At 49.4% G+C, this 20,979-nt stretch overlaps 1 protein-coding gene across 2 annotated transcripts in view; it reads left to right on the top strand.

The window, feature by feature from the left end:
- The first annotated feature begins 3,486 nt into the window (after nucleotides 1–3,486).
- DYNC1H1 (dynein cytoplasmic 1 heavy chain 1) overlaps nucleotides 3,487–20,979 on the top strand; it is a 34,848-nt gene continuing 17,355 nt past the window's right edge. For both annotated transcript variants that reach the window (XM_073638399.1, XM_073638398.1), the window contains exons 1-38: nucleotides 3,487–3,837; nucleotides 5,014–5,101; nucleotides 5,190–5,363; nucleotides 5,501–5,756; nucleotides 5,891–6,077; nucleotides 6,168–6,439; nucleotides 6,778–7,005; nucleotides 7,422–8,498; nucleotides 8,575–8,754; nucleotides 8,905–9,054; nucleotides 9,138–9,284; nucleotides 9,376–9,516; nucleotides 9,845–10,132; nucleotides 10,237–10,356; nucleotides 10,462–10,701; nucleotides 10,941–11,096; nucleotides 11,186–11,299; nucleotides 11,387–11,497; nucleotides 11,580–11,789; nucleotides 11,996–12,142; nucleotides 12,365–12,531; nucleotides 12,747–12,920; nucleotides 13,195–13,360; nucleotides 13,453–13,641; nucleotides 15,491–15,688; nucleotides 15,765–16,047; nucleotides 16,135–16,235; nucleotides 16,317–16,476; nucleotides 16,552–16,792; nucleotides 17,954–18,137; nucleotides 18,227–18,439; nucleotides 18,519–18,757; nucleotides 18,857–19,013; nucleotides 19,442–19,669; nucleotides 19,915–20,145; nucleotides 20,224–20,364; nucleotides 20,443–20,676; nucleotides 20,770–20,976. In XM_073638399.1, the coding sequence (XP_073494500.1) occupies nucleotides 3,585–3,837; nucleotides 5,014–5,101; nucleotides 5,190–5,363; nucleotides 5,501–5,756; nucleotides 5,891–6,077; nucleotides 6,168–6,439; nucleotides 6,778–7,005; nucleotides 7,422–8,498; nucleotides 8,575–8,754; nucleotides 8,905–9,054; nucleotides 9,138–9,284; nucleotides 9,376–9,516; nucleotides 9,845–10,132; nucleotides 10,237–10,356; nucleotides 10,462–10,701; nucleotides 10,941–11,096; nucleotides 11,186–11,299; nucleotides 11,387–11,497; nucleotides 11,580–11,789; nucleotides 11,996–12,142; nucleotides 12,365–12,531; nucleotides 12,747–12,920; nucleotides 13,195–13,360; nucleotides 13,453–13,641; nucleotides 15,491–15,688; nucleotides 15,765–16,047; nucleotides 16,135–16,235; nucleotides 16,317–16,476; nucleotides 16,552–16,792; nucleotides 17,954–18,137; nucleotides 18,227–18,439; nucleotides 18,519–18,757; nucleotides 18,857–19,013; nucleotides 19,442–19,669; nucleotides 19,915–20,145; nucleotides 20,224–20,364; nucleotides 20,443–20,676; nucleotides 20,770–20,976 (8,052 nt within the window). In that variant the 5' untranslated portion in view covers nucleotides 3,487–3,584. The remainder of the gene's footprint in view (nucleotides 3,838–5,013; nucleotides 5,102–5,189; nucleotides 5,364–5,500; nucleotides 5,757–5,890; nucleotides 6,078–6,167; nucleotides 6,440–6,777; nucleotides 7,006–7,421; nucleotides 8,499–8,574; nucleotides 8,755–8,904; nucleotides 9,055–9,137; nucleotides 9,285–9,375; nucleotides 9,517–9,844; nucleotides 10,133–10,236; nucleotides 10,357–10,461; nucleotides 10,702–10,940; nucleotides 11,097–11,185; nucleotides 11,300–11,386; nucleotides 11,498–11,579; nucleotides 11,790–11,995; nucleotides 12,143–12,364; nucleotides 12,532–12,746; nucleotides 12,921–13,194; nucleotides 13,361–13,452; nucleotides 13,642–15,490; nucleotides 15,689–15,764; nucleotides 16,048–16,134; nucleotides 16,236–16,316; nucleotides 16,477–16,551; nucleotides 16,793–17,953; nucleotides 18,138–18,226; nucleotides 18,440–18,518; nucleotides 18,758–18,856; nucleotides 19,014–19,441; nucleotides 19,670–19,914; nucleotides 20,146–20,223; nucleotides 20,365–20,442; nucleotides 20,677–20,769; nucleotides 20,977–20,979) is intronic.

Below are 20,979 nucleotides of genomic sequence, written 5' to 3'. Positions count from 1 at the left end.
TGCCTCTAGCTTAATTTTTTTTTTATATTAGGGGAGTGAGACCTCCTGCTCCTCCAGATATTCTGCGTAGCACTTACAATCTCCTGTGCTCTTGGTGTATTATTTGGAGTCAATAAAAAAAAAAATCTGACTTTCAATATGGCGGATGTCATCTTGTGAGTTGTAAGGTGTCAATAAAGTTACAATTCTGTCAGGGTCAACAGATTTGTGATTTCTCACTTGTGTTGATCCAGATCGGGGGTGTGGGGGAGACAGCTTATGGGACCAGGTCGGGTCTTCCTTCGTTGTATCGCATAACTCTCTCGATCAGATTGTCCTTCTTAAAGGGATTGTCCAATTTAGTTAGTTCCTTGACATTCACTCATCTCTGCTCACAGGGAGTCTCATTACTAGACATTACACCAATCAGAAATTGCAACCAGGGCAGCAAGTATTTGATTCTTCTGCAGCACCCCTAGAGGAGAAATGAAGTATTACACTGTTCATTGAAAGTAATGGGCACGTTGGGTCCTTCTGTGGGGATTATGGGAAGTGGCTGCAGGCAGGGGCAGAGGATCCCTTTACATCTGCCGCTCTGGATATAATTATGTTGTTTTCCATCACATCCGTTGTCTATAAAATCTGCTGTTAACAGAGGATGAGGAATGTTCTGCACGAGGTGACGATGGAGAATAACATACACCCACGTACCAACTGTCCTCGCCGAGGACTGAAACATCGGCGTCAGGAAAACAAAAAAATTAAAAACATCTTTCCATGAATTGTCCAGAATCTGGAGTGATCGGCCGACGCTTCATTATGGTCTTCTGCTGTCAGATCTGTTTTTAATACAAAATGTGGCGCCAAACCGTGCACGTTACATACAAAGTTCATATTTACGTGTTACTCTACTTTCACATAAATTTAAAGGGCGTCTGTCGGGGCAAAATGATGGGCTGCTGTTGAAAAAGGAATTTGGGAGGAAGAGTGGAAGGGATCCTGGACCGGGGAACACTGAGCACCTTATTTGTATAAATAATATGGCCACAATCACAGCCCTTCTTGGGGGATGACAAAGCAGATATTAAACCATTTACAAACCTGGCAGATTCTAAAAATCTACCTATATGTAGTGGGAAAAAAAACCATGCTTAAAAATGAGCGCGGCAGAAAAGCGGCAAATTCTTTTTATCCATTTTTTTCTGCCGTCTTTCTATAATTATTCGAAAAATAAAAGGATATTGAGCAGAGGGCTTCACCTAGTGTTTGTACGTGGCAATGACAGTATCAGGTGATATGCAGCCATATAGCGATGGCTCAGTGAGCGAGAACATATTTATTTTACTCACTTATATAGCGCCATCATATTCCGCAGCGCTGTACAGACATCACTGTACTCATTGGGGATCGAAATCTAGATTCCCTATCAGTATGTCTTTGGAGTGTGGGAGGAAACCAGACAACTCCGAGGAAATCCATACAAACATGGGGAGAACATACAAACTCCTTGGAGAGATTTGAACCAAAGACCCCAGTGCTATAAAGCAACAGTGCTAACCACTGAGCCACCATAAACTGAGTGGTTTATTAAGCTGGAGGCTGAGGATAAGATCATTAGTGGGTATAGGGACTAGTGGGTCAGGTCAGTGAATATGAGGATGAGTGGGTCAATGAGTATCACGCAAGTTAGGAATGTATGGATCAGTGAGTATGAAGCTGTGGATAGATGGATCAGTGGGGGTCAAGTAGAGAATGGATGGATCAGTGAGTATGAGGCTGGGGATGGGTGAATCAGGGAGTATGAGGCTGGGGATGGGTGAATCAGGGAGTATGAGGCTGGGGATGGTTTGATCAGTGAGTATGAAGCTGGGAATGAATTAATCAGTGAGTATCAAGATAGAGATGGGTGGATCAGTGAAGATAAGGCTGGGTATGTGTGGGTCAGTTGGGATTAGGCTGGAGATGAATGTATCGGTGGATATGAGGATGGGTGGGTCAGTGAGAATGTAGATGGGAATAGGAGGATCAGTTAGGCTGGGGATGGATGGATCAGCGAATATGAGGCTGGGAATAAATGAATCAGTCATTTGGGATTAGGCTGGAGATGAACAGATCAGTGGGTATAAGGCAGAGAATGGGTGAATCAGTGAGAATGTAGATGGTGATGGGTGGATCAGTGAGGATGAGGCTCAGGTGAATGGATCAGTGAGGCTTGGGATGGATCAGTGAGGAAGGATCTGCGAGGCTGGTGATGGATGTATGGATCAGTGAGGCTGGGGATGGATCAGTGAGGATGAATCAGTGAGGATGAGGATGCATCAGTGAGGCTGGGGATTAATCAGGGAGACTGGATGGATGAGTGAGGCTGGGGATAGATCAGTGATGCTGAGACTGGATGGATTAGAGAGAATGGATGGTTCCGTGAAGATAAGGATGGATGTCTGGATCAGTGAAGCTGGTGGGTTAATCAGTGAAACTGGATGGATCAGTGAGGCTGGGGGGTTAATCAGAGAGGATGGGTGGATCAGTGAGGCTGGGGGGTTAATCAGTGAGACTGGGGATGGATCAGTGAGGATGGGGGGTCAATCAGTGAGACTGGAGATGGATCAGTGAGGCTGGGGGGGTTAATCAGAGAGGATGGGTGGATCAGTGAGGCTGGGGGGTTAATCAGTGAGACTGGGGATGGATCAGTGAGGATGGGGGGGGTCAATCAGTGAGACTGGGGATGGATCAGTGAGACTGGGGGGGTTAATCAGTGAGACGGGATGGATCAGTGAGGCTGAGGATGGATCAGTGAGGCTGGGGGGGTCAATCCGTGAGACTGGGGATGGATCAGTGAGGCTGGGGGGGTTAATCAGTGAGACTGGAGATGGATCAGTGAGGCTGGGGGGGTTAATCAGAGAGGATGGGTGGATCAGTGAGGCTGGGGGGTCAATCAGTGAGATGGGATGGATCAGTGAGGATGGTGGGGTCAATCAGTGAGACTGGGGATGGATCAGTGAGACTGGGGGGGTTAATCAGTGAGACGGGATGGATCAGTGAGGCTGGGGATGGATCAGTGAGGCTGGGGGGTCAATCCGTGAGACTGGGGATGGATCAGTGAGGCTGGGGGTCAATCAGTGAGACTGGGGATGGATCAGTGAGGCTGGGGGGTCAATCAGTGAGACTGGGGATGGATCAGTGAGGCTGGGGGGGTCAATCAGTGAGACTGGGGATGGATCAGTGAGGCTGGGGGGGTCAATCAGTGAGACTGGGGATGGATCAGTGAGTCTGAGGATGGATCAGTGAGGCTGGGGGTGTCAATCAGTGAGTCTGGGGTGGATCAGTGAGGCTGGGTGGACCCTTGTCAGCATCTTATTCTTGCAGAGAAAAGAGCCATGTAATGCTGCGGTTCCCTCCCTGTCTGAGCCCCGCGCGGTGCTTCCTGGGAATTATAGTTCTCGTCATTCCCAGACGCTGAGCGGTGACGGTGGATTGGACTTCAGTTCCCATAAATCCCCGCACCTACCCCCCGCCCCCAGAGACGACTCCTCCCCCTGTTGTGTGGCAGATCTCAGCCGCTCCCTGTCACTCTGTTCCCGGCTGTGGTGCAGAGTGGAGCAGCAATGACGGACACGGCCGGCGGAGATGACGGCCCCGGTAACCTGGAGGTATCGGCGGCGGTGCAGAACGTGGCGGACACCTCGGTACTGCAGAAACACATCAGGAAGCTGGTGCCTCTCCTGCTGGAGGATGGCGGAGACGCCCCGGCCTCACTGGAGGCTGCGCTGGAGGAGAAGAGCGCCCTGGAGCAGATGAGGAAGTTCCTGTCTGACCCGCAGATTCACACCGTCCTGGTGGAGAGAACGACGCTGAAAGGTGAGGCCGCTGTCACCGGGAGCGCAGCCCCTGCACAGCGCCACCGGCCGGATCATTGCCGCACTGCACCGCCCGTCACAGCGCCACCTGCCGGATTACTGGCCGCACTGCACCGCCCTTCACAGCGACACCTGCCGGATCACTGCCGCGGTACACCGCCATTCACAGCGCCGCCTGCCGGATCACTGCCCGCATTGCACCGCCCGTCACAGCGCCGCCTGCCGGATCACTGCCCGCATTGCACCGCCCGTCACAGCGACGCCTGCCAGATCACTGCCGCACTACATCACACATCAAGCACCACCTGCATGATCGCTACCCGCATTACACCGCCCGCGCTGCAGCGCCTCCTGCGGGATCGCCGCCCGCGCTGCAGCGCCTCCTGCGGGATCGCCGCCCGCACTCTAGCGCCTCCTGCGGGATCGCCGCCCGCACTGCAGCGCCACCTACGTTTGTCTGCTTGCCCATCCCAATGGCATTTGGTGAGTGAAGCACTGGGTTCTCTCCTCTTAGTGATAGGTTAATTGGCAGTGATTTGAGCCGTACACCTGCACCCGCCATGTGGCATCCATGTACATTGTACCTCAGAGATGCAGGGCTGTGGAGTCGGTATAAAATGGACCGACTCCTAAAATATATAATAAATTGGGTACAGTAGGACAATGCAGTTTGTGGGGAATATTTTTTTCATAAGAATTTGGGAAAGTAATGAAATGTCCTATAAATGTCTGTCCTATTCCTGATCTAAGGGTCTGGACTTTTAGCTGAGATGAATCTGCGACAGTAAATTTATCACTTACACATGAGCCGTGTATGAGGGAGTCGGAGGTTTGGTTTACTGACTCCACAGCCCTGCTGAGATGGGTATACTAGCCCCAGAGGGCTGTGTATTTCCGGACCCCTGTCTGGCCCCTTCTGACTGCTTTATGGGGTGAACCTCGGGGTCCACAGTGCGAGGTGATGTCTGTTGTGCGCCCACAATGTGGCCGATAACTGTGCCGACATGGCGAGGCTGCGTCATGATTGACAGCTCCGATCTAGGGTACCCGAGGCCGGTGAGATCCCGGGGTGCGGAGTCCAGGGAGGAGGCGCTGATAATGCTTCAGTTCTGGTGTCGGTGCCTCGTCCTCTCCCGCTGTTACCAGCTCACCTCTTTGTTTTTGCCTTTCCCTGCAGAGGACGTTGGTGACGAAGGAGAAGAGGAGCGAGAATTCATCTCCTACAAACTGAATATCGACATCCACTACGGACTGAAGTCCAACAGGTAACATGAAGCGGCCGGCGCCCCGTCTTGTTGGGCGACCCTAGCGCGGATTCACCAGCTTGTTCACAGTAATTCTGTTCTCCTCCAGCCTGGCCTTCATTAAGAGGACGCCCGTCATTGACGCTGACAAACCCATCTCTAACCAGCTGCGGGTTCTGACGCTCAGCGAGGATTCCCCCTACGAAACGCTGCACTCCTTCATCAGTAACGCCGTCGCCCCCTTCTTCAAGTCCTACATCCGTGAATCGGGCAAAGCGGACAGGTGAGGGGCGGCCGAGTCCAAACACGAGGCTGCTGTTTACCTGGCGATCACTTGATGGACGTGGTCATTTTTTGGGGCACAGACTGGCCCTTATCAAATAGTCGTAATGATTAAATAAACAATGTGTTTGTCTTCAGAGATGGCGACAAGATGGCTCCCTCTGTGGAAAAGAAGATTGCGGAGCTGGAGATGGGACTTCTGCATCTGCAGCAGAACATCGAGATCCCAGAGATCAGTCTGATGATCCACCCGAACATCACCAACGTGGCCAAGCAGTGCTACGAGCGGGGCGAGAAGCCCAAGGTCACAGACTTTGGAGACAAGGTGGAGGATCCCACGTTCCTCAACCAGCTGCAATCCGGTGTCAACCGCTGGATACGGGAAATACAAAAGGTATATAGTAATCATACAGTGACTGCACCAGCAGAATAGTGAATGCAGCTCTGGAGTATAATACAGGATTTGTGACTCCAAGTTTAATGTGGATTGCTTTCTAGCTTTGCAGTAAATTAGGTTTTATTTTGCAGGTGACAAAACTTGATCGTGATCCGGCTTCTGGAACGGCTTTGCAAGAAATCAGTTTCTGGCTGAACCTGGAGAGGGCGCTGTACCGCATTCAAGAGAAACGTGAGAGCCCAGAGGTTCTCCTGACTCTGGACATCCTGAAGCATGGGAAGCGTTTTCACGCCACCGTCAGCTTTGACACGGACACAGGTAACGCTCGCTCTGCTCGGCCCCAGAGGAAGGACAATTCCTTTCTTAAAACAACAATTAACTCTCTTTATTCCTCATCGCTCTTCTCAGGTCTGAAACAAGCCCTGGAAACTGTGAATGACTACAACCCTCTCATGAAGGACTTTCCTTTGAACGACCTGCTGTCCGCCACAGAGCTGGACAAAATCCGCCAGACTCTGGTCGCCATTTTCACTCACCTCCGAAAAATCAGGAACACTAAATACCCAATTCTGAGGGCGCTGAGGCTGGTGGAGGCCATATCCAGGGACCTCAGTTCTCAGCTCCTGAAAGTCCTTGGTACAAGGAAGCTCATGCATGTGGCCTACGAAGAGTTCGAGAAGGTAAGACACCCTTTAAGTGTTGAGTATCTCAAGTAAAAAAAGCTTCTCTGGTGTCGGTTATTTCGGTCAATGACTGTTTCCTTCTATAAAATATCAGATGGGACATCAGTAAAAGGCTGTATGAGGCTAAAAAACATGGTTGTGATTTTCTAAAAAACAACGTCCTTGTCCTTCTGCTGCTTTTGGTATACAACCTTCATGGGGCTGATCTGCAATACCAAGTGCACCTCAGGGATGAGAGGGGCGCTTTCTGAATTAAGGCAACCATGTTTTTTGTATTGCTGAGTTTTTATGCACCCCCTTGAAATTTGACACACTTCATTGTTTTCCTTCGTCAGGTCATGGTCACTTGTTTTGAAGTTTTCCAAACTTGGGACGACGAATACGAGAAACTTCAAGTTCTTTTGAGAGACATTGTGAAGCGGAAACGTGAGGAGAACCTAAAAATGGTTTGGAGGATTAATCCGGCTCACAGGAAGCTGCAGTCCCGGCTGGACCAGATGCGAAAATTCAGGCGCCAACACGAGCAGCTGAGGGCGGTCATTGTCCGGGTGCTGAGACCACAGGTACGACCTTAACTGCTGGCTCCGATCACATAGGATAGGAGGTAGAGAACTGTAACCCCCGGGGATCTAATGGATCAGGCATGTGCTGCCAACATCTGAATCCAGTGTGGCACTTTAAATCACGGGGACCTGACATCAGCGACCCCCTATTAATCAAGTTACCACCTATCCTATGGATACGTGATCAATGGGACCCCTGATTTGCCCTGTGTGACTGGAGTGCTAATGCACATGCTGGACCACCACTCCGTTCACTTCTATGGGACTGACAGAAGTGGTGGTTAGAGCGATGGTTGAGCATGCACAACATCGCACCCTTTTCATGGTTAATGGGTGGTGAATGTAATTAGTGGACCTATCCTTTGGCCCTGTCTGCATTTACTGGGCTTCTAACGCCTCAATGTCTCTGGTTTTAGGTGACCGCTGTTGCACAGCAGAACCAGGGGGACGTCCCTGAGCCTCAGGACATGAAGGTGGCAGAAGTCCTCTTTGATGCTGCAGATGCCAACGCCATCGAGGAAGTAAATCTCGCTTACGAAAATGTGAAGGAAGTGGATGGTTTGGATGTTTCTAAGGAAGGTACGGAGGCATGGGAGGCTGCGCTGAAGCGATACGATGAGAGAATCGACAGGGTGGAGACGAGGATCACCGCCCGTCTCAGAGATCAGCTCGGCACAGCAAAGAATGCTAACGAAATGTTCAGGATCTTCTCCCGATTCAACGCACTCTTTGTCCGACCTCACATCAGAGGAGCCATCCGGGAGTATCAGACTCAGCTCATCCAGCGGGTCAAAGACGACATCGAATCCCTTCACGACAAGTTCAAGGTGCAATACCCTCAAAGCCAAGCCTGCAAAATGAGCCATGCCCGGGACCTCCCTCCAGTCTCTGGCTCCATTATTTGGGCCAAACAGATTGACCGGCAGCTGACCGCTTACATGAAACGGGTGGAAGATGTCCTCGGCAAAGGGTGGGAAAACCACGTGGAAGGACAGAAACTGAAGCAAGATGGAGACAGCTTCCGCATGAAGCTCAATACCCAAGAGATCTTTGACGATTGGGCGAGGAAAGTTCAACAGCGCAACCTTGGTGTGGCCGGGCGCATCTTTGCCATCGAGAGCACTCGTGCCAGGGGAAGGACTGGTAATGTGCTGAAGCTGAAGGTGAACTTTCTGCCGGAAATCATAACCCTGTCCAAAGAGGTCCGCAATCTGAAGTGGCTCGGCTTCCGTGTCCCATTGGCCATAGTCAACAAGGCGCATCAGGCGAACCAGCTGTATCCGTTTGCCATCTCCCTCATCGAAAGCGTCCGAACATACGAGCGAACGTGTGAGAAGGTGGAAGAACGCAACAGTATCAGCCTCCTGGTTGCAGGTCTTAAGAAGGAGGTCCAGGCTCTGATTGCTGAGGGCATCGCGTTGGTCTGGGAGTCCTACAAACTCGATCCTTATGTGCAGCGTTTGGCAGAGAATGTCTTCAACTTCCAAGAAAAGGTAGGAACCGGGCCAGGCGCGCCGTGCCAGCCAGTCCTGTTGTCTTTTGTTTTTGTAATAAGTTGTTTTGTCTCAGGTGGATGACCTCCTCATTATTGAAGAGAAAATAGACTTGGAAGTTCGATCTCTGGAGACCTGCATGTACGAGCACAAAACCTTCTCTGAGATCCTAAACAGAGTCCAGAAGGCTGTGGATGACTTGAATCTCCATTCTTATTCCAACCTTCCCATCTGGGTCAACAAACTTGATATGGAGGTAACGGTCATGGATGTACGCTGCAGTATCGTAGACATCCTGTAGGCTAATGTGGCCTTGTTTTTCTTTGTAGTTTCATTCATTTTGGTTTTTATGTTCACATGTTGGGCATGAGCTTTTGTATTCAATGCTTCTTCCTTCACCTTGTAGATCGAGAGGATCTTGGGAGTCCGTGTGCAAGCAGGTTTAAAGACGTGGACCCTGGTTCTGATGGGTCAGGCTGATGACAAAGCAGAAGTTGACATGGACACTGATGCCCCCCAGGTCAGCCACAAACCAGGTGGTGAACCCAAGATCAAGGTACGCGACGTCCGCGCTTCCTCTAATTTTGTCCGGTTGCTCGGATTTTACACGCAATGCCACTTTTACCTTTTCCTTTGCAGAATGTGGTCCACGAGCTGCGCATCACCAATCAGGTCATTTACCTGAATCCTCCCATTGAGGACTGCAGGTACAAACTATTTCAGGAGCTGTTCTCCTGGCAAACAGTCGTCTTGTCCCTGCCCCGAATCCAGAGCCAGAGATACCAGGTACATTCCCGTCCGCAGATATTCAGCACTCCCCACATCTTCCTCACTGTCTTAATCAGACATAACAAGCTGCCTCTTTGTCGTGGTATAGGTGGGCATCCACTACGAGCTAATGGAAGAGGAGAAATATTATCGCAACGCGTTGACCCGGTTGCCGGACGGACCTGCTGTTGTAAATGAAGCGTACGCTGCCATTATGGCCATTGTCACAGAGGTGGAGCAGTATGTTAAGGTGCGATAAGGCCATGGGTCATATTGGGCATCTGGGGACATTACATTACATTAATCTGGGACCTATTAGTCCTGCGCACACCAAAAATGGACATTGCCAGATTAGCGAGGAAGCAAACTGTTCATCTGGCACTGGAGAGAGCTCTCTCTTCCATACTTGATATCAATGTGCACAGGGGCTGACATGTGTATGACCTTTCCACGCTTGGTAATATTCCAGCAGTCAAATTCTTCGATATAGCAAATTGATTTATTTTGTAACTTATTGGTCTGATATTTTTATATAAATTTGCTCCATAAATGAGGTTTTTGCCCTTCGCTCTCCGCAGGTATGGCTGCAGTATCAGTGCTTGTGGGACATGCAGGCGGAGAACATCTACAATCGCCTGGAAGAAGATCTCAACAAATGGCAGGCGCTGCTGGTTCAGATCCGAAAGGCCAGAGGGACGTTTGATAACGCCGAGACCAGGAAGGAGTTCGGTCCGGTCATCATTGACTACGGAAAAGTGCAATCCAAAGTGAACCTGAAATATGACTCTTGGCACAAGGAGGTGCTCAGCAAATTCGGACAGATGCTCGGCCAGAACATGACTGAATTCCATTCTCAGATTTCTAAGGTATAAAAGTTTATGGCGTATTGTGAAGTCTGATCCTGGAAAATCTGTCCCAGGCTTGGAGGTCCTCCGTTACATCTAACGTAACCGTCCCTTGTTCCTCGCAGTCTCGCCAAGAACTGGAGCAGCATTCGGTGGACACGGCAAGCACGTCCGATGCTGTGACCTTCATCACTTATGTGCAGTCTCTGAAGAGGAAGATCAAGCAGTTTGAGAAACAAGTTGATGTGCGTCTCCTCTACTTTGTGTCACCGTCCTTTCTTTTATTTTCCCGTTCTTTCGCCGCTGTCTTGCGCTCTGCAGAGAGTTGACCGTGCCCTTCTCTCCTCCAGCTCTATAGGAACGGACAGCGCCTGCTGGAGAAACAGCGCTTCCAGTTCCCCTCCTCCTGGCTCTACATTGACAACATCGAGGGTGAATGGGGTGCGTTTAATGACATCATGAGGCGCAAAGACTCTGCCATACAGCAGCAAGTGGCAAATCTGCAGATGAAGATCGTCCAGGAGGACCGAGCCGTGGAGAGCCGCTCCATCGATCTGCTGACCGACTGGGAGAAGACCAAGCCTGTGACTGTAAGATCATGGTCTATGGTGTTTGCTCTAGTTATGAACCAGACAGAAGGGTATTGCGGCGTCCTGCTACGTACGTTATGGGGGCGCACGCAAGTCAGAATAGCTGGAATTTCGTGCATGCATGCAGCCCCATGTTTGCCTGTACAAGTCTCGCACTTTGCATTTCTGTAAAAGTGGTTAAATTGCCAATTCTTGCATGTATTGCTGAACCTTCTAACTTGTTTAACCCACTCCCCCAGGGAAGCCTGCGACCCGAGGAAGCCCTTCAGGCCCTCACTATATACGAAGGAAAGTTTGGCAGGCTGAAAGATGACCGAGAAAAATGTGCCAAAGCCAAAGAGGCCTTAGAACTGACAGACACGGGGTTGTTGAGCGGCAGTGAAGACCGTGTTCAGGTGATTTTCGCATGTGTGTTTATATACAAATTGAGTCCCAAACTGTGAAATGGTGACCACATGGAATTGAATACTTCTCTGACATGTAGGTCGCATTGGAAGAATTGCAAGATCTCAAAGGTGTCTGGTCCGAACTGTCCAAAGTTTGGGAACAGATTGACCAAATGAAGGAGCAGCCGTGGGTGTCTGTCCAACCACGCAAGGTATGTATTATATACCCCACCCTGCCTTAGAAGGAACATCCTTCATACAGACATGGGCTGGATTACATCGATTTCTGCTCTTTACAGCTTCGGCAAAGCTTGGATGGGCTCCTGAATCAGCTGAAGAACTTCCCTGCTCGCTTGCGGCAGTATGCGTCCTACGAATACGTCCAGAGACTCCTGAAGGGTTACATGAAGGTGAAACCTGTTTTTTGTCGGTAAACTTAGTTGTTGTATAGATGTTGCATGTACCAAGGTGCCATCTGCTGCCTTTCACCAGGTGAACATGCTGGTCATCGAGCTGAAGTCAGAAGCCCTGAAAGATCGGCACTGGAAGCAGCTAATGAAGAGGCTGCACGTCAACTGGGTGGTGTCCGAGCTCACCCTGGGCCAAATCTGGGACGTTGACCTGCAGAGGAACGAGGCGATTGTCAAGGACGTTCTTCTGGTCGCTCAAGGAGAAATGGCGCTGGAAGAATTCTTGAAGCAGGTAAGGCTGGTGGTGACTAATGTACACGGTTGCAGGTTATGACCAACTTTACTACATCGTCTCTGGTTCCAGTGTCTTCAGACGTGTAGTCGTGTGGCTATACTGTGCGTCCGCTGGCAAGTAGCATGGCATTGCACTACTTTGCCAGTGCAGGAAAGACTGTGGATAAACTAATCAGTTATCCGTCTGTTTCCGATTGTCCCCAGATCCGAGAAGTGTGGAATGCCTATGAGCTGGACCTGGTCAACTACCAGAACAAATGTCGTCTGATCCGCGGCTGGGACGACTTGTTCAATAAAGTCAAGGAGCACATCAACAGTGTCTCCGCCATGAAGCTTTCTCCTTACTACAAGGTAATGTCCTACACTAGAGCGATATCTCTAGAAGACTTATATACTATGGCCCCCTTTCTGATACAAGAGCCTGGCCATACAGTTGCATGACACATAGCCATACCAGCCCGGCCATACAGTTACATGACACATGGCCACACCAGCCCGGCCATACAGTTGCATGTCTTGCAGTCTCCGTGGAGCCGTCCTCTCATTTAGACGTTGCGCTCTGCTCTTTTTAAGGTATTTGAAGAAGACGCCCTAAGCTGGGAAGATAAACTGAACAGAATCATGTCTCTTTTTGATGTGTGGATCGATGTCCAAAGACGCTGGGTTTACCTAGAGGGAATCTTCACTGGCAGCGCGGACATCAAACACCTGCTTCCCGTGGAGACGCAGCGTTTCCAGAGGTATCTGCCACCATCTCCCCCTCCCCGCTCTTTATTTGGATGTGTTCATACACGTGGGACATGACATTATTTTACAAGCGGATCCGATAAATACCTTATTTACTTGCCTAAGATGTGATATTGGTTATTGGGTTTCAGAGATTTCAGCATCCAAATCCTGAGCGTGTGAACAAGCCACCACTTGTCTCTGATATAATGTTGTCCTGTCCTTGCAGTATCAGTACAGAGTTTGTGTCGCTGATGAAGAAGGTCACAAAGTCTCCTCTGGTCATGGACGTTCTGAACATCCAAGGAGTGCAGAGATCTCTGGAGAGACTGGCCGACCTACTGGGCAAGATCCAGAAAGCTCTTGGAGAATATTTGGAAAGGGAGCGTTCCTCATTTCCACGGTGAGTCTGTGGTTTTACCTTATCGTCCTTTTTTAGAAATTACATCCCATAAATGTGTAATCCTTCGATGTCGGAGAACAGAAATCCATATTCCCTCTGCTGGAAGGGTGGACATGTGTGTGTTTTTTGTTTTTTTCCTGCCTCCTTTTCTACGAGAGACACTGACAGTAAGTGACTGCTCGTCTGCAGTCTCTTCTCTGCTGAGATCAGGACTGGTTACACATCTAAGGAGCTGACTTTTTTTTTTTTTTTTCTCTTTTAACTCAAATTTTAGATTCTACTTCGTTGGTGATGAGGATCTTCTGGAAATCATCGGCAATAGTAAAAACGTGGCCAAACTTCAGAAACACTTCAAGAAAATGTTTGCCGGCGTTTCCAGCATCATTCTGAACGAAGACAGTTCTGTGGTGCTGGGAATCTCTTCACGGGAAGGAGAGGAGGTAAGGATAACGGGGACGTTCACTAATGGAGGCAGCGGGATCTGCTCCACACTGTATTACGGTAATCCTCTGGATTATGTGCGTCCTCACAGGTGATCTTCAAGACTCCTGTGTCCATCATTGAGCATCCGAAGATCAATGAGTGGCTGACTCTTGTGGAGAAAGAAATGAGGGTCACTCTGGCCAAGTTGTTGGCGGAGTCGGTGACTGAAATTGAGATCTTTGGGAAATCCTCAGCCATCGATCCCGCTACCTACATCTCCTGGATTGACAAGTACCAGGTAAGTGACAAGTGCCAAATTCTCGCTTCTTCCTTTACACCGGAGTCTGCACAATGATTTTTCCAAAAATATTGCATAGCAGATTGTTTCTACATGGCAACACAGACCGGCTGAGGGCCACGCCGGTCACTGCTCATGTCTATGAAGTAGGAAGACGGTGTAACCTGTTGTGTTAAAGCTCCTGTGTGCAGTATGTGAGCCAGCGCTGTAAGATTTCATGTCTGTGCTGGCTGCCATACTAGATACAGAAGCCGAGGGGACATGGCAGGGATGCTCTGTCCTGGTTTATATACACGAGCATCCCGCAGTAAAGATCATGGCTGCTCAGTGCTGCTATTCAGAAGCACAGCCCGCAGTATGTATTGTGGTTGCTCCGTGCTACTATTCAGAAGCACAGCCCGTAATATGGATCGTGGCTGCTCCGTGCTGCTATTCAGAAGCACAGCCCGTAATATGGATCATGGCTGCTCCATGCTACTATTCAGAAGTGCAGCCCATAGTATGGCTCGTGGCTGCTCCGTGCTGCTATTTAGAAGCACAGCCCGTAATATGGATCATGGCTGCTCCATGCTACTATATTCAGAAGCGCAGCCCGTAGTATGGATCGTGGCTGCCCCGTGCTGCTATTCAAAAGCGCAGCCTGTAGTATGGATCGTGGCTGCTCCGTGCTGCTATTCAGAAGCGCAGCCTGTAGTATGGATCGTGGCTGCTCCATGCTGCTATTCAGAAGCGCAGCCTGTAGTATGGATCGTGGCTGCTCCATGCTGCTATTCAGAAGCGCAGCCTGTAGTATGGATCGTGGCTGCTCCATGCTGCTATTCAGACGCGCAGCCCGTAGTATGGATCGTGGCTGCTCCGTGCTGCTATTCAGAAGCGCAGCCTGTAGTATGGATCGTGGCTGCTCCGTGCTGCTATTCAGAAGCGCAGCCTGTAGTATGGATCGTGGCTGCCCCGTGCTGCTATTCAAAAGCGCAGCCTGTAGTATGGATCGTGGCTGCTCCGTGCTGCTATTCAGAAGCGCAGCCTGTAGTATGGATCGTGGCTGCTCCGTGCTGCTATTCAGAAGCGCAGCCTGTAGTATAGATCGTGGCTGCTCCGTGCTGCTATTCAGAAGCGCAGCCTGTAGTATGGATCGTGGCTGCTCCGTGCTGCTATTCAGAAGCGCAGCCCGCAGTATTGGTCATTGCTGCTCTGAGCTGCTATTCAGAAGCGCAGCCTATATTATGGATCATGGCAGCCTGTAGTATGGATCGTGGCTGCTCCATGCTGCTATTCAGAAGCGCAGCCTGTAGTATGGATCGTGGCTGCTCCGTGCTGCTATTCAGAAGCGCAGCCTGTAGTATAGATCGTGGCTGCTCCGTGCTGCTATTCAGAAGCGCAGCCTGTAGTATGGATCGTGGCTGCTCCGTGCTGCTATTCAGAAGCGCAGCCCGCAGTATTGGTCATTGCTGCTCTGAGCTGCTATTCAGAAGCGCAGCCTATATTATGGATCATGGCAGCCTGTAGTATGGATCGTGGCTGCTCCATGCTGCTATTCAGAAGCGCCGCCCGTAGTATGGATCGTGGCTGCCCCGTGCTACTATTCAGAAGCGCTGCCTGTAGTATGGATCGTGGCTGCTCCATGCTGCTATTCAGAAGCGCCGCCCGTAGTATGGATCGTAGCTGCCCCGTGCTACTATTCAGAAGCGCTGCCTGTAGTATGGATCATGGCAGCCTGTAGTATGGATCGTGGCTGATTCGTGCTGCTATTCAGGAGCAGAATATGCAGTGTATTACAGAAGCCATTCTGGTGCACACTCCTGTTTTTATTAAACCTTAAAGCCCCTGACATTTAATTCCTTTCCATTAGGCTCAGCTTGTGGTCCTCTCAGCTCAGATCGCCTGGTCTGAGAACGTAGAGTCTGCTCTCACACTCATGTCCAATGGTGGTGGTGACTTCAGCCCCATGCAGGACGTGCAGGTCAATGTGGAGGCCACACTGAATGTCCTGGCTGATTCGGTGTTGATGGAGCAGCCGCCTCTGCGGAGGAGGAAACTGGAGCACTTGGTGAGTAGCGTCTGATATCTGCTTGATCTGATGGCTGCTACTTTTATGTTTGGCTAATGGATCTACTGCTCCACAGATAACAGAACTGGTGCACCAGAGAGATGTCACCAGATCCCTCATGAAGATCCGGATTGACAACTCCAAGTCATTTGAGTGGCTGAGCCAGATGAGGTTCTACTTTGATCCCAAACAGACCGATGTTCTGCAGCAGCTCTCCATCCAGATGGCAAATGCAAAATTCAACTACGGCTTTGAATACCTGGGCGTCCAGGATAAACTCGTGCAAACCCCTCTGACTGACCGATGTTACCTGACCATGACCCAGGCTCTGGAGGCCCGGCTCGGAGGCTCACCTTTTGGCAAGTCTACATCCTTCTAACATTGACCTTTAGACATTGCTATCAGTATACAGGCTGTGACTATTAACCATTTATGTGTTGTCACAGGCCCTGCGGGTACTGGAAAGACTGAATCCGTCAAAGCCCTTGGACACCAACTCGGCCGATTCGTGCTGGTCTTCAATTGTGACGAAACATTTGACTTCCAAGTAAGTAATGATTTAAAGCTGTAGTCTCTCCGATCCCATGGCGTCATGATGGTTTCCACTTGACCACCTTCTCTCTTCCAGGCTATGGGCCGCATCTTTGTGGGTCTGTGCCAGGTCGGAGCTTGGGGATGTTTTGACGAGTTCAACAGATTGGAGGAACGCATGTTGTCCGCAGTTTCTCAGCAAGTGCAGTGCATCCAGGAGGCTCTGAGGGAGCACTCCAACCCAAACCGGGACAAAAGTAAGCGATGACAGCCTGTAATGCTAGGAGCAAAATAAGATCACAAGTTACACAATGTGTCCCATTGTCTTCCAGCTCTCACAATCACCTGCGAACTGCTGAACAAGCAAGTGAAAGTCAGCCCTGACATGGCCATCTTCATCACCATGAACCCTGGTTATGCCGGAAGATCCAACCTGCCAGACAACTTGAAGAAACTTTTCCGCAGTTTGGCCATGACCAAACCCGACCGCCAGCTCATCGCACAGGTCATGTTGTACTCCCAAGGCTTCCGGACCGCCGAAGTGCTGGCTAACAAAATTGTGCCATTCTTCAAGTAAGTGAATGAAGTTGCACCATGTGAACGACCAAGTGTTGGCCATTAGTTTTGCTTAAACCCTTCACGACATATCATGTACAGTTACGCCATGTGTCATGTCCCTGCCTCTCATGCGGGCTCACATACCGAGCCCACATTTTTCCCTGCAGATAATGAATTATTTAATGACTTTTTACGTACAGTAAAAAGTGGGGAAAAAAAGTTTTTCCAAACATTGGAAATAAACAAAAAAAAAACACAAGTTCAAAACTCCCCCTCTTTTGCCCCATTAAAAATAAAACAAAAAATACTCACTTGGTATTGCTGCGTTCAGAAATGTCCAATCTATTAAAATATAAAGTAAATTAATATGATCCGTAAACTGCATAATGAGAAAAAAATCAATACACTAGAATTACGGTTTTTGGCAGCCGCAACATCATAATAAAATACCACAAGAGGTGATCAAAACATTTTATCTACCCCAAAAATCAGTAAAAGCTTCAGCTCAGGGTGCAAAAAGCAAGCCCTCACACAGCCCCAGATCCCGAAAAATGAAAATGTCTCGGGAAAATGACAACAAAAGCAAACTTTTGTATGAAAAAAACCTTTCCAAATTTTTCTTCACCCCTTAAATTAAAAAAAAAAAACTGTACATGTTTGTTATCTACAATCTTGTACACACCTGGAGAATAGTAGTTCCAGGTCAGTTTTACCATATAGTGAACATGGCTAATAAAAAACAATCAATTGTGGAAATGCACTTTTTTTTTTTCCCCCCCCATTTTCCAGTATACTGTGGCCAAATAAATGATTTAATTTAAAAGTACAATTCATTCTGCAAAAAAACAAGCCCTCATATGGGGATGGGGAAAAATAAGTTATGGCTCTTGGAAAAAGGAGAGGAGGGGGGACCCCAGTAAATTGCAATGTCATAAAGGGGTTAAAAGGACATCTTGTTTCCTCGCTATACAGCATTAATTGTCTTCATGTGATGCTGAAAAAGTTCAGGCTTTAGTCCAAGTCCTCAATTTTCTGGTGCCTAATAAAACCGTGATTTCTCTAAGTATCGGCACAGGGGAAAATGACTTGGGGTGTATTGTTTTTGGTAATGCAGCCGTTTTTGTTACTAGATATTGAAGAACTCAATTAGTATTTTATTTATTTTTCCGCCTGCAGATTGTGTGACGAGCAGCTGTCATCTCAGAGCCACTACGACTTTGGCCTTCGAGCCCTGAAAAGCGTCTTGGTGAGCGCCGGCAATGTGAAGCGAGAGCGCATTCAGAAGATCAAGAAAGAGAAGGAAGAACGTGGAGAAGCTACCGATGAAGGAGAAGTGGCGGAGAATCTGCCTGAGCAAGAAGTAAGCTCCTTCACCCCCACAACGACTGCTCGGCGGCGCCGCTCTTGTGCAGTGATCTAGTCATGGACTCACACTTTTGATTTTGGCAGATCCTGATCCAAAGCGTCTGTGAGACCATGGTGCCCAAGCTGGTTGCAGAAGACATCCCTCTGCTCTTCTCTCTGCTGTCCGACGTGTTCCCTGGAGTTCAGTACCACCGCGGTGAAATGACCGCACTCCGAGAGGAGCTGAAGAAGGTGTGCCAGGAGATGTACCTGACATACGGAGATGGAGAAGAAGTTGGTGGAATGTGGGTGGAGAAGGTAGGATGTCTAATAAATGGCTCCGTTAGCCTGAGGTGTGACTGAACGTTACTACTAACCCATGTCCATCTCCATGCAGGTCCTTCAGCTTTACCAGATCACCCAAATCAACCACGGCCTGATGATGGTTGGACCCTCGGGCAGTGGCAAGACCTTGGCATGGAGAGTGCTGCTGAAGGCTTTGGAGAGACTGGAGGGAGTGGAAGGAGTCGCTCACATCATTGATCCTAAAGCCATCAGCAAAGACCATCTGTACGGCACCCTGGATCCAAACACCCGAGAATGGACCGATGGGCTGTTCACCCACGTCCTCAGGAAGTGAGTCTACCTCCAAATGTCACCCTAGTCCCTCGTACCCGGGGCTGCAGCTTTTCAATCAAACTAAAACCTGTTCCTTTAAACGTCTTCTCTTCCCAGGATCATTGACAATGTCCGTGGGGAGCTACAGAAGCGCCAGTGGATCATCTTCGATGGTGATGTGGATCCTGAATGGGTTGAGAACCTGAACTCCGTCTTGGATGATAACAAACTCCTCACGCTTCCGAATGGAGAGCGTCTCAGCCTGCCCCCAAATGTAATGTCTGACGATAGTAGTATTGTGTTTTTACTTAACCGTAATGGTCAGAATATTTTTTCCCAAGTGTCTTAGAGATTGTCCAGTATTAGAAAAAAACATGGCTGCAAAAACCGCACCTGTCCATGTCTGATACTGCAGCTCGGTTCCATTAATGCGACTGGAGCTGATCTGCGACGCTGCATACGAGGACAGCGCTGTGTATGGAAGAAGGTGGCAATGTTTTTTCTAATATTAGAGAATTGCTTCCCACCAGACGTGTTGCACTATGGTGTCAGAATTGCAGAGATTCAGTGCACTGAGCATGTAAAAGGCTACGTCCGTAACCTGTTTTTTGGCGTGGGTGGGTGTGTTGGCATTTTTGCCCGTAAGCATTTAAGATCCATATAGTTTAGGCGGCTGATCGTGCCTGACTTCTTTCACCGCAGGTCCGCATCATGTTCGAAGTCCAGGACCTGAAGTATGCCACGCTGGCCACGGTGTCTCGATGCGGCATGGTCTGGTTCAGCGAGGACGTTCTGAGCACAGACATGATCTTCAACAACTTCCTGGCCAGGATGCGCAGTATCCCACTGGATGAAGGCGAAGATGAAGCTCAGCGAATGAGAAAGGGCAAAGAAGATGAAGGAGAAGAGTCTTCGTCGCCCATGCTGCAGGTACGTGCTCAGCACAACCGTCATCTGCTTGATGGTCACCACTTTATACGCTTGTTTAAAGTAAATCTCTGTAGCATTAAAATTGTTATCCAGTACCATCACATCTACATCCTAACTAATAACACGGGTGCACGACTTCATCAGCGGCAGCGATATGGAGGTGACCTGTGCTGGACAACCCTTATAGGATACTGCTACGTGATCACATTTATCAGTTTCAGAAACGTCATATTTTGTTTCCTTAGATCCAGCGGGATGCAGCGACGGTTCTGCAGCCGTATTTCACATCCAGCGGGCTGGTGATCAAGGCCCTGGAACATGCCTTCAAGCTGGAGCACATCATGGACCTGACTCGCCTGCGATGCCTGGGCTCGCTCTTCTCAATGCTGCACCAGGCCTGTCGTAATATCGCGCAGTACAATGCCAACCACCCAGACTTCCCCATGCCCATCGACCAGTTAGAACGCTACATACAGGTAAGAGGATAGAGCAAAATGTTCACTTTTATCTTAGATTCAGCCGATTATTCCCTTCTGATATTGTGTTTTCTACAGCGGTATCTGATTTATGCCGTACTGTGGTCGTTCTCCGGCGATGGCCGTCTGAAAATGAGGGCAGAACTTGGCGAGTATATCAGAAGGATCACCACAATTCCTTTGCCAACTACCCCTAACATCCCGATCATTGACTATGAGGTACGTGGCTGCTTCCATGCATGGTTGATCATACTTCTTTATAGCCATCAATCCTAACGTTTTAATGCCAATGTCCAGGTGTCGATCAGTGGCGAGTGGCTTCCTTGGCAATCCAAGGTTCCTCAGATCGAAGTCGAAACTCACAAAGTGGCGGCACCGGATGTGGTTGTTCCCACGCTGGATACGGTGCGGCACGAGGCCCTCCTGTACACGTGGCTGGCCGAACACAAACCTCTTGTCCTGTGCGGTCCTCCTGGTTCAGGAAAGACCATGACGCTCTTCAGTGCTTTAAGGGCTCTGCCCGACATGGAGGTAAAGCTGAAATGTTTTGTGCTCTTAAGGGTTTTTGAATGAATTCCCTGTTACTTCAGCATCGCTTTACCGCTTTTTTTTTTTGCTTTGCAGGTTGTTGGTTTGAACTTCTCTAGTGCCACCACCCCAGAGCTGCTCCTGAAAACCTTCGATCACTACTGCGAGTACCGGCGGACCCCGAACGGTGTCGTCCTTGCCCCCGTGCAGCTTGGAAAATGGCTGGTACTATTCTGCGATGAAATAAACTTGCCCGATATGGACAAATATGGCACCCAGAGGGTCATCTCCTTCATCCGTCAGGTG

Source organism: Phyllobates terribilis, unplaced genomic scaffold (assembly GCF_046119375.1).
Source record: "Phyllobates terribilis strain yellow unplaced genomic scaffold, ASM4611937v1 Scaffold_7__3_contigs__length_470593459, whole genome shotgun sequence".
NCBI classification, from domain to species: domain Eukaryota; kingdom Metazoa; phylum Chordata; class Amphibia; order Anura; family Dendrobatidae; genus Phyllobates; species Phyllobates terribilis.
This window is presented reverse-complemented; position numbering and strand designations above follow the sequence as displayed.